Raw genomic sequence first — 12507 nt, 5'->3', positions numbered from 1 at the left:
GTGGGACCAAGGGTCATCAAATTACTGGAGGAAAGACGGGTCTTGCCAGGCTGACAGGCTCCTCTTCGCTGTTACCAAGTATCTTCTTTGGTGTTAAGCAGAGGCCTGGGCTTCACTGTTTTTGTGTCACGGCCTCCCTCTTTTCCTCACACATGTGCTAATTATTCTATCTGTGGTTTTGTTAATGTACTTTCAAGCCCAATAAAAAAATCTATTAAAGTGGAAATAAAGTGACCCTTCCTCCTTTGTAGTGGGAGTTTTCATTAGCTGTTCATCACTTTTATTTCTTCTATTTTCTGTCCCATTTAGGTCTGGTTCAGTGAGAAGATGTTTGAACCATCGTTCTGTTTTTATACTGGGTATAAAATCCCCTTGTGCAAAACCCTGGATCAGTACTTTGAATACATCCAGTCATTGCCATCCCTGGATAACCCCGAAGTCTTTGGGCTTCACCCTAACGCCGATATCACGTAAGTTCGTGGCATTTTTTAATTTGAAGGTATCATTTGTAACAGCCTGGCAAAGACTCAGCATTTCATTTTCTCTCCTAATCTCTCTCCTTTCCTTTCTTTTTATTTTGCTGTGAAAAATAGTGTCACTTCCTGTCTCCCAATTACAACTTTATCATATCTTGGCTTGCTCTCCCCTCACTAAATCCTGATGCTCTGGACTTTATGACGTTAAAGCTCTAATTTATGCATTGATTCTTTCTCCTCTGTCGAGTCATAAAAACAGTTGGTGTTATTGGTATTGATGCTCTCCACTGATAGGACAGTAGGACTCTTAAAAAAAAATCCATTAAAAATAAGGACCATAAACAGAATCTAAAAGGGCCAGGAGGGTGGAGAGAGGATGAGGAATTGTATTTCTGCTTGATCCCCTCTTTGATGGCCCCTCTCCCCTTACTTGCTCACTGCATCTAGCTGCCCACGGTGGGCATGATCAGCCAGCACAGAGCACAAGACACAAGACACAAGACGCAGATGTAGAGCCCAGGAGGAAAGGCTTGGGGGAAGGGGGGTCTCAGCTCAGCATGAGGTTCCTGCTCCAGTCACCATGGTAAAAGGTGATACATGAGGAGATAAGAAATGGGGTCCAAGTCCCAGGTCCCTTCTCAGACCCGTTCTTTGGATGAAGGAGCCAGAAAATAAGACCAGTGGCTCCACAGAGAGAGCCCAGGAAGCCCCAGCTGTGAGTCCCCACTGGATCACCATGGCGTCTAGCCCACTGGGGAAGGACCGCAGAGTGTGTGTACAGGAGAGTGGCTCCAGGAGACGGAAGAAACCGGGACTCCTCGGCAGAGTGTAAGCTGGTACAACTGAGGAGTGAGGATGTATCTCACCTTCAGTTCTCTGCCCTTGCCCGGCATCCCTGGGGTCCCCCTTTGCACTGTCTCTCTCCACACCGAACGTGGACCTCACCGCTTGCTCGAGGCATGGCTTCCTGGCCTCTTTGTCACCACGTTGCCCCTAATGCCTCCAAACCCTCTCACCTGCCCCACGCTGCTCTTCATCCTCAAGGATGTGCATGTGACCCAGAAGACCCGCGAGTGGCCACCACTCTTTTCAGTCCCCATGGTGGGACCGTGGTGCTCTTTGGGGGCAGCTCCAGCTGTTCTTTAAAGAGGACATCATATGTTAGCTGGAGACAGGAAAGAAGGGAAGAAGCAAAAAGGATGCTTCAAGGATCTGTTTGAGAATCAACTCAAACATTATCTGAAAGAGAGAATGCAGAGAAATCATTCTAATTTAGCTGAGACTTTAACAATGTCACGGGCCAACGGTGACCCCGTGGGTGACTCAGAAGGCCTACCTACCATCTGCCCCCACCTCTTAGCCTGGTCTCCTGCCCTCTCCCTCAGCTGCGGCTCCTGCTGGCTTCCTGTTGCTCCAGCAGGCCTGATGGCTGCCCCCACAGGATACTTGTACTTCCTGCAACGTCCTTCCCACCAGATATCACTGCGGCTCCACCTCTTCACCCCTTCCGGTCTTTGCTTCAGTGTCACCTTTTCCATGATGCCTTCCCTGGCTGCCCTATTTAAAAATTGCAAACCACTCCCCAACCCCCACCAGACTCCTTGCTCCTTGACTGCTTTTATTTACAGATTGTATCACCAGCTGACACCTCTATCCACCATCATTAAACATCAGCTCCATTATGTCTGAAACTTTTGTCTCTTTTCACTGCTGCACCTCCAGTGCTAAACAGGGCCTGATGCTCAGGAAATACTTGTTGAATGCGTCACTGGTAGGAAATTCTTCTAGGCTGTGAACAGTCTCATGAAGGGGGAGAGTTTGTAGAAAGGTCTCGTGAGTTCATGTTTATGAGCAGAAAATCAGCTAGAAGTTTTTAATACACTTGCAAATTAACAGTTGAAGCAGTGCACATATGAGGGCTCTGAACTTTGACTCCATCCTTGGCAAGAGCAGGAGTAGTCATGAAAGTGGGTTCCTAGAGAATCTGGTCCTGCCAGGTGTGCCACGATGCTGCCAGGGAGGACATAAAACAAGGTTGAGACCATGTCACCCTTACTTACAGGGATGGTATCGTTATGCCTGTATTACCATAGGCAGTTTTGGTCACCGGCTCTCAAGAAAGATAAACCAGAGGTAGAAAAGTCCAGAGAAGGGCAACTAAAATGTAAGGCCAGTGGGAGGCAATGAAAGAGACAAACTATTTTCCTCCCTTGTCTACTTATTTTGAGCTATTACAAACCCTCAGAAAAGCTGCAACTACAGCGAACACCCTTACACCCTTCATCTAGGTTCACCAATTGTTAATTTTTTTCCCATTTGCATTTTCTTTTTCTATATTTGTATCTCTGAAGATTTATATGTCTACAGCTATATCCATAAATGGCCACATCTATTTCTGTTTGTGTATGTGCTTGTAACCCCTCTCAGTGCACAGAGCTGAGAAACCTGTATTTCTTCAAAACACCATGAGCACTACTAATAACCCCAATTCCAGCTGTACACCTCTGGGCACCTCCCTGTCTTTTCTTGTTCCATATTGTGTTTCCTTCCTCCCGCGGTGAGAACTCTGGTTCCCAGCAATGTCAATATGTTTACTCCTTTGCTCCGAGCCACTCTGTCAACACCACTACCAACAGCAGTGGACTAATGGAGTCAGGGTTTCCTTACAGTCAGTGCTTTTTGTCCTCAGAATACATTCCACCAGGGCTCTACAGGGCACTATATTCAAAAGGGACTCACATTGTTTTTTTCTGTGTTATGCTATCAATTGATATATAGGAAAATTCATTTGCTTCTATTTGTATTACATTTCAGGTTTTTTTCCCATCTGTGTTAATTGTTTTAAATACATGAAACATGAACATGTCCAGAAAGTCACACTATATATATAATAAGGTGATCTTCGAGAAGTCTCACACCCTTCCAAACATCTCCCCCTTTCCTTTGTGGGCAACCAGATGCATTAGTTTCTGGTTTACCTTCCCCGTATTTCTTTTTGCTCATACATATTTCCATATATATTTTTATTACCTATTCTTTCTTATATAAAGTTGTCATACTATATATATTATTTTGTGTCTTACCTTTTCACCTTAACAGTGTTAAGGGAAAATATGAATCACTCAATATCAATTCACAGACATCCTCCTATTTTTTTTTCAGCTGCATGCTCCTCCATTGCTAATATATATCATACTTTATTCATCCATTCTCCTATGGATGAATGTGTAGGTTTCTAATATTTTGCTACCCTAAATAATTTCTCAGTGAATAATCTCATGCTTACGGTTCCTCATATTGTTGGAGATGTATTTGCAGGGTCAGTTGCTGTGGGCTGGCCAGATTAAGGATTAGGGGATCCTACCAAGTCCCCTTACCCAGAGCTGTGCTGTGTGCACTCGCCCTAGCAGGATGAGAATGCCTGTTTCCTCACAGTCTCATAAACAGGCTGTGGGCAATGCTTTTGAGTTTTCAGCAGTATGGCAAGCGAGAAATGGTATCTCGGCATAGTTTCCTTTTTCTCTTATTTTGAGTGAAATTGAGCCTATTTTCCTATATTTGAGGGCTCCTTGGACTACTGGACCATCTTAGAGACCCTGTGGAAAAATCCAGGGATGTGGTGATGCTGGCTGAGACCAAGGGTGATGATGGGAGGGTGCAGGACAAATCCCAGAAAGGGGCCAAGAGGACTTAGCAAATACAGAACAATGGCTGAGAATCTTCTGTAGTTCTCATCCCTTCATCTCTGGGCAGAGGGGACACAGCGGGCCCTCCTTGTCTTTTGGCAAGTCTCCCTTGACAGCTCCATCCAGAGGCCTTTATGCCATCGCTGGCAGACCTGCCATAGATGCCATAAGCTATCTTTTCCAAAAATAAGAGTGTCAGGATCTTGCAGTCTCATCACAGTGAGGGAGGTCATGTAAAAACGGCTGCACCTCTACCTCAAATGGAGGCTTATTTCTGCAAGGGACGACTAGCTGGCCTGTTAAGATTCTGGCCTTCCTCCATCTCTCTTCACTCATAGCTTCCCACCTGGGCTGTCCTGGGGTCTTCCCCACTCACTCCTGCTCTCCTCTTCCAGGGACCTTGCCCATTGCTGGTTCCTGCTCAGGCAGTAGGCTCCCTCCTTGCAGCTCCGTGTCTGGTCATTCCCTCAAGGACAGAGCTCTAGGTTCGATGCTTCTTTCCTCTGGTCTCTGAAACATGTGGTACCTAGAATCCTAGCCTCACTCTTCCTGGCAATTGAGTCCACCTTCCGGGAGGGCTGTTCTCCATCCCCTCGCTGTTTCCCCACCAGCCACCAGGAGGCAGTAAGCAGCAGCAGATGAAGCTTCCCAGCTAAAACCTGCCCCAGTCTCCCAACATAATGCCCTTCCTACTCCAGCAAGAAGGAACTCTGCAGGTTCTGTGTGAAATGAAAGAAGGGATCAGAACATGCCCTGTCATTTTGGGGCTGGGAGCTGGGAGCAGGAGTCTGTTTGAGGGGGAATTACAGAGTCCTGTTTGGGCATACTGAGTTGGAAGAGGGCAGATGTATGCGAGTGGGGAGAAAATGTGGATGGGCCCAGGTGACAGGTTTGAGTGCATTTGTGCAGAGGTAACCATTGAGGTCACAAGACAGGGTGGACTCTCAGATACACTGGCTAAATATGTGAGAGTGTCCCCAGCTAGAGGAATCCTTATTAATTAATAAGACTGTCCACCCATTAAATAGCATTCTTGCTTCCACATAGGCTTGTGGTGGAGCACTCTATGTCGCTGCTTATCAGACTCTGCACTCTGCATTTGCATCTATAAATTTGGGGGACGGGGGAGATTTGGGAAAGGGGACCATGAGTTTTTCTCCTCTGTCCTTGCTTAAGAATGCAGAATCCCTGAAATAAAGGGGAAAATACAGCTGAATAAATGCTTTAAAATAAGTAAAATCTCTCCCGAGAGCTTAGATACCTTGGTGACAGGAACCATAAAAACGCATAGTTTATTCACATTTTATTATCTAGATTTATAAGGTACCAAGGACTCTGCAAATTCAGCTCAATGTCAAAAACTGTTATTTATTTTCACTCTTTTTCTCATTAGCAGTTATGCATATTTGTCTGCCTTCCAAAATTTACCAAATGTATTATTACAACTTTTATATTCATTTCTATGCAGGGTGAGTTTAATTGTATTTGTTTTAGTACTAGCTGACGCTTTTGAGTTTCAGATTTTTGTAAAAAATTTATGTTTCTTGATATTCCATATGCAAAGATGTGTATAAATCTAGGCTGATTTGGATATGACAGTGCACTAATATTTCATTAGATGATTAATTGTTCATTTTATAGACAGTTCTGTTTTTTCAGTTGCTTTGCATTTTATCCTCCATGACCCTGACTCTACCACCCAGCAGCGATGTCCTAGGCAAGTCCCCCAAAACCACCAAGCTATGAGACCAAGAGGAGCTTCTTCTCATTTGCATCCCAAGGAGAAATTTTCTTCTAGAGTAATTCAGTACCAAAGCTCATGGGGTAATATAGTTCTCATCCTTCATCTCAGAGCATTTATGGTGGCTGTTTTCCTGAAAGCCCTTGGGCTTTTGAGACATGCAGAGACATTTGCAATTCTCCCTTATAGCTAGTTAACTAGGCTTCTGCCTTTCCTGGTTTTGCAAACATAAAATCACATTGTGGAAAAAGAAATCTAAATGGTACAGCCCTGGCATTCTATGCCTAATAAAATGTGTGGTGGGTGTTGATCTGGATGGAGAGTTTGTCCAGCCTTTATGCAGAGTGGGTCAGCATTTCAGGGCTTCTACCCCACATCCATGTCTTGAGGACTATTTTCAGATCATTTCATAAAAAAAAAAAATCACCCACCATGAAAGTGATTTCTTAGGCGAGATCTAGCAGCATTAGCATCTCCTCAGCCTCTCCCTGCAGCCCTGGTGGACACTGCCAGCACTAGCCAAGAGCGTGATGGTCATGTGGTGTGCAGTGTTGGCACCCAGCCACTGGTGCAGAGCGTGTTTCCAAAGAGGGTTCAAGCTGGAGGTGAGCTGGGAGAGCTCCTGAGAGTCCCAGATATGGGGTCTTTCCCCTATTTTATTTGTAGTTAGAACAAGTAGGAAGAATCAACTCTGATTTTTTTAGTATGAATGGAAATTTACTGTGGTTTTCTTCTCTTTAACCTTTAAAGATCCATGTTTAAATATCATAATAAAAAGTTTTCCTTTATCCTCAAACTATATCTTTCTGATTCTCCTGTGTTTTTAGGGGCACATAAATTTCCCTTTGTATGTGGAAAGGTGCCAGGAAATAAATAGTAATGATAATATGCTTTTACCATAAGAAGAAACAAATAATTAAATTTTCATGCCCTTTAAATATTGGAGAATTGCTTTCCTTTATATTTGAGGTTAGATAAAATCAAGCCAATTGGCCTCAATTCAACAAACAAATATTTATTGAGAACTTAACTTTCTAGCCAACTCGGGGATACAAAGATCAGGAAGACACAGTCTTTGCCCTTGGAGCTCATCTATTAAGGAAAATAAATAAATGGCAAATAGTTATGTAATACAATATGGCAAACTCTAAAATCACATACACATATTACTATGAGAACAAAGACAAAGGAGCAATATTTCCAGCACAGGGATGAAAGTAAGCTAAGTGAGAGAGGCCACATCCCAGCAGTGCCTTCATGGATGTGCAGGAGTTCTCAGGCTAGAGAAATGCTGGGGAAGAAGTGACTGCAGCACTGGGGACCAGCAGGACAGAGTGCAAGGAAAGAGGGAGAAAATGAGCACTCAGATCAGATCATCCAGTTGTACACCTTAAATATATGCAATTAGAACAATAAAACACTTTAGCACAGTGAAAAAAAAAAAGGACAAAGAGTAGGGCACTTACATGAAGGAACAACCCAAGGAGGGACATGAAGACTTGGAGCGTGTGGGACGTCAGTGCGATGTGCCCAGAGACTGGGGGAGGTGACCAGAGAGGAGAGCGACCTAGTGATGAGGCTGGTGCAAATGTGCAGGCTAGCTTTTGAAGATTTGCAGGAGAGGGTCCACATCAAATAGCATGGGGATGGTTCTGAAGGCAGTGGGGTTGGAGACCCAGGAAATTTCTAGATGGATGCTGGAAATGATTTGGAAGTAGGACTTGGGAACCAAGAAGTGCTGTGGTGTGACATCAGGAGGGGAGTATTTCTGACGCTTGTAGCTTGGTGAAGACACCGGTGTTAGAAGAGATGGAACAGGGAGCAGCGAAGGTGAAGGAGAGAGAGAGTTTAAACAATGAGTTAGGTTCTGGGTTTGTCTGACTTAAGAAACAGAGAGCCCTGGGAGTCAACGAGAATGTGGATATGCCAAGTTCCTGATTCATCATTAAAATCAGAGTAATAGTCAGAGATTTATCATTACCCAGGCTTGCCTGTATTTCACAGCTCTCTGTACGATGTCAGTGAGGGTGACACTGACGTCTTCCCTAACAGCGTGCGCGTCGCATCTTTACTGTATCTAATGCTAGAATGACATCATGGAGTCATATGAACCACATGTTATATTGATACCATAATAATAATTACACATTAATATAATGAGCACATTAATGCATGATTAATATAATATAAAATAAATACATAAGTGCAATATAAAAAATAAAATTATATATAATAACATGTAGGTCCTCAGGTCTTGATAATTTCATTTTGTTGTTGCATCAGCTAGTTTCATAGGTTTTCCCCTTAGAGTTACGTGTATTTTTCTTACAGTTTATATGACTTTTCAAACCTGGGGCAGCACCTTACTTCAGAACTCAGGAATGGGTTGCAAGTGCCTTTTGTGCCATTTTATCAGAATGTTTTATTCTCGGCTCATATGTGCGTGTATTTGATATGTCCATCTGTCAACTTTATAAATAAATGTCTTTTGGGATATTCTAAAACCCTGATATATGAATAGAGGTTACTCACCAAAAAAGTTAATTAAAAAAATTTCAAATTTTACAAAATCAACTTCCATGTATTAACAATCAGCTTTTACCTTATTGGACCTCATTGTGAAATTCATATGTTCCAAGGCTACATGGTATCAGTCACTGTATTTGACTGGACGTCCAGCATGGGAAGTGTGGTGGCAGGTGCATTTACCTTAGCCATGACTTTTGGAAAGGATGCCATTGTTTGGATACGCAGGTTTGGTATTCTTGTGTATTCTACCTGATAATCAAATAAAAATGCTAGACAGAAGCAGCTCCTCCATTCTTCATCTGACTTCCTAAATGAATTAGTGCCCAGCTGAATAAGGATTCCCTCTGTTTGCACAAAATGCAGCTTTTTCATAAGCAAAGAAGCCTGGATACTTTTAGCAGCAGCTCTTTAGGATTCCACCAGTTAGTAGGGGTTCTTGCACAAAAGGTTGTTTAATTCACACCTGGAGATAAAGAAAGAGAAAGGTGTAAATCTTTCCTGCCATGTGTTGTGAGAAGAGACAGAAGGGGCCTTTGGTGTCGGGCATAAAGATTACCAGGGATTGTAAGATGCGTTTCAGTGACCCTAACACATTTGTCACGGATTCATCTCTGTTGAGTTCTTGACACTTGTGGTGGGCTTTGCATCTGGGGGCTTATTTTTTCTCTATTTTTCAAAATGAAATTGGGGATCAACAGAGGTGAGGCTTAGAACCTCACCCCCCCTGTTTTGAGAGAAATCTTCTGCATCCGTGGATGTTTTATTGCCCTTGTCTAGCTTGGATTAACACTTAGTCTACAGGCACACACCTGATCATCTACATTTGCTCTCTTACAGCACTAAACTATGTTTTCTACCTTTATCTTGCATCTACCTACCACTTCAGCATTTTATTAAAAATAATAACAATAATAATAATAATAATAATAGTAAGGGAGAAATGTGGGATTCACATATAAAGCAAGTATAAAAATCAAACGAATATTCATATTTGACCTGACTGTTTATAGTTCATAATGCATGATCAAAACCGAAAGTTTCTGTGATGACTGCCCTTGTACTGTTCACCATGTAAGAACTTATTCACTATGTAAGAATTTGTTCACCATGTAAGAACTTGTTCGTTATGCTTCAGAAGATTGGAGACTGTTGAGAATTAGGCTTGGGGTGGATTAATGATTGTGCATTGAGCATTGAGTCCCCTATACAGAATTTTATTGTTGTTAACCATTTGATCAATAAATATGAGAGATGCCTTCTCAAAAAAAAAAAAAAGTCAGAAATAAATTAAAAGGTAAAAGTAAAAAAAAAAATGAAAATGATCTTGATACTCTTATTATGAAAACCAGACTTTCTCACTGAGAAAAAATTTAAAATACTGAAAATAGAAAGCAGAAAGTAATAATTACAGCAAAACCTCATCACTCAAAACTCCTGCAATCAAAATACCCTTCAAGATTTTCTCTATTCTATATGAACGATGTTATAAAAAAATTAGATCATACCATATGGTTTCTGTACCATGCTATCTCATTCAGTAATCTCAATTCAATAACCTAACCTTATCAATAAATATAGAGCAACATCGCCATTTTTCACTGGCTGTATAGATTTTTATAGAGCTTTACCAGGATTTACTATTACAAATATTGTTATTATGAATAGTCTTATACACAGATCTTTGTACACCTTTCTGATTATTTCTTTTTGAAACTGTCTCATTAAATGTTGAATAAATACAAGAGTAACACATTGTACAAAAATATAAAGAATAAATCCTCTGCTAGTTTGGAAGTTATGGACTGTTTCTATTCTTTTATTGGTTATCCTAGAAATTGGTTAGCATCCATTTTTAATTAAGCCTAAAATTAGTATATTTATCGTCCTCTCAATCAAACACTCCTAGGTAACTTTTTAACTATAGTCACGTCCCTCCTGGAATTTTGGTACTTTAAATTTGTGTTGTTTTTCTTTTCTAACCCCACAATGAGACAATTTTTGTTTTATACCCTAATGCCTATTTTGATTTGCCTATACATTGACTCATTCTTTCCCACACCTCAAACCTTCCATCCGAATAATTATTCTCATTTTGGAAGTATATCCTCTAGAATTTTCTTCAGTGCCTTATTTTGCCCTCCTTTTTTGAAGAATGGCTTTATTGAGGTATAATTTGCCTATCATAAATTCATTCATTTTAAGTGGAAAATTTAATGATTTTTAGTAAGTTTACAGACCATCACCATAATCTAATTTTAGAAAACTTCCATCACCCCCAAAAAGAATCCTTGTGCCCATTTGTAATCAGTTCCTACTTTGATACCCAGCCTCAGGCAACCACTAGTTTTTTGTCTGTCTCTAACAATTTGCCTTTTCTGGACATTTCCTGTAACTGGATTTATATACTATGTGATCTTTTGTGTATCGATTCTTTTACTTAGCATAATGTTTTTGAAGTTCACCCAAGTTGTATCATGTATCAATATGTCACTGCTTTTTATTGCCAAATAATATTCCAAGATGTGAATATACCACATTTTGTTTATCTATTCACCAATTGATGGACATATTTGTGTTATTTCCACTTTTTGGCTGTTATGAATAATGCTGCTGTGGACATTCATGTACCAGTCTTTGTGCAGACATTGTGTTTCTATTTCTCTTGTACAGATAATTAGAAATGTAATTATTGGGTCATATGGTTAATATATTTTTAACATTTTAAGAAACTACCAAACTGTTTTCCAAAGTGGCTGCACTATTTTACATACCCTCCAGCAATGTATGAGTGTTCAAAGTTTTCTCCACATCTTTGTCAGCACTTGTTATTGTCTGTTTCTTCATTATAACCATCTTGTAGGTATGAGGTGGTATCTCATTATGGTTATAATTTTCATTTTCCTGATAAATAATGGACACCTGTTCATGTGCTTATTGATCACTAATATAGTATCTTTGCTAAACTATCTATTCAAATCTTTTGTCTTGCTCTCATTTTGGAAAGATAATTTTGCTTAGTACACAGCTCTAGGTTTATAGTTATTTTGTCTTAGCACATGTAAAACAACTGTTTCCTTCTGACTTTCACTGCTGCTGTTGAGGAATTGGCTATCAGTCTAATCATCATTTCTTTCTAGATAATCTGTTTCTCTGCTTTTACCATACCTACTTTGGTTTTGGTGTTTTACAGTTTCGCTGTGGAAATGTCTGCATACAGGTTTCTATTTGTTTTTTAATTTTTTAAAATTTATTTGTTTGGTTGTCCTTTTTAGGGTGCATTGAGTTTCCTGAACTTGAGGATTCAGATCTTTCACCAATTCTCAGTTCACTCTTTTGATCAGGTACCAGAGTAACACTGCTTCTGCTGTTCTTGAAACAATCACGAACATCCAGCCAAAAGAGAGTGGAGGTGGCGTGGGAGAGACCCGGGAAGCCATAGTTTACAGACTGTCTGAAGACATGCTCAGCAAACTGCCTCCGGATTACGTCCCGCATGAGGTGAGCCGCGGCCGTCCCCGGTGGGCAGCGCTGTGCTCGGGCACGCAGAGCCCGGCGCTGTCCCGGGGCGGCGCGTTGCGGCGCCTCCCCTTCTCTCCTCGTTCCTTCGTCCTTCTCAGCTCGTTCTTTTTACCTTTCGGTCTTGTCTTCCTTCGCTTTATCAGACATCGCTCAGATCAGGCTCTGCATTTTCCCTGACACCTTCCTCCGTTCCCCTCCTCCTCCAGTGCTCTCCGGTCTTTGATCTTTTTCTCTATCAATTCAGCCTTCCATCCCCAGACATCCTCACCTGCTAGGCTCAACATTTCCCCCCAGCGCTCCCACCCAAGCTGCCTTGTCCATTCTCTAAACTCGCCCCTGTTTCTGTCTCCTGCCCACCCCTAACCACCACTTTTCAATCTCTCCGTCCTCTCTGCCAGGTCAGAGGAAAACAAGCCATTTAAGTGAACTCACTGTCCAGTTTGGATGGCAGTAATCTACTTGAACCTCCCAGGTGTTTACTAGTTAATCTGAATCAGTTTTTTCTCAAAACTTTTAATCTCAAGACCCCTTTACAAAATGATTGAGGACCCCAAAG

General features: G+C 41.5%; 1 protein-coding gene across 1 annotated transcript in view; it reads left to right on the top strand.

Annotated features, from left to right (window-relative positions):
- Window positions 1-12507, top strand: part of DNAH8 (dynein axonemal heavy chain 8) — a 353325-nt gene that overhangs the window by 317842 nt on the left and 22976 nt on the right. Inside the window, exons 88-89 of the mRNA XM_057494308.1 lie at window positions 310-470; window positions 11774-11930. Of these exons, the coding sequence (XP_057350291.1) occupies window positions 310-470; window positions 11774-11930 (318 nt within the window). The remainder of the gene's footprint in view (window positions 1-309; window positions 471-11773; window positions 11931-12507) is intronic.

The sequence above is a fragment of the Manis pentadactyla genome, chromosome 16 (genome assembly GCF_030020395.1).
Source record: "Manis pentadactyla isolate mManPen7 chromosome 16, mManPen7.hap1, whole genome shotgun sequence".
In the NCBI taxonomy this organism is placed as follows: domain Eukaryota; kingdom Metazoa; phylum Chordata; class Mammalia; order Pholidota; family Manidae; genus Manis; species Manis pentadactyla.
The sequence above is the reverse complement of the archived record's forward strand: the minus strand, read 5'-3'. Positions and strand labels throughout refer to the sequence as shown.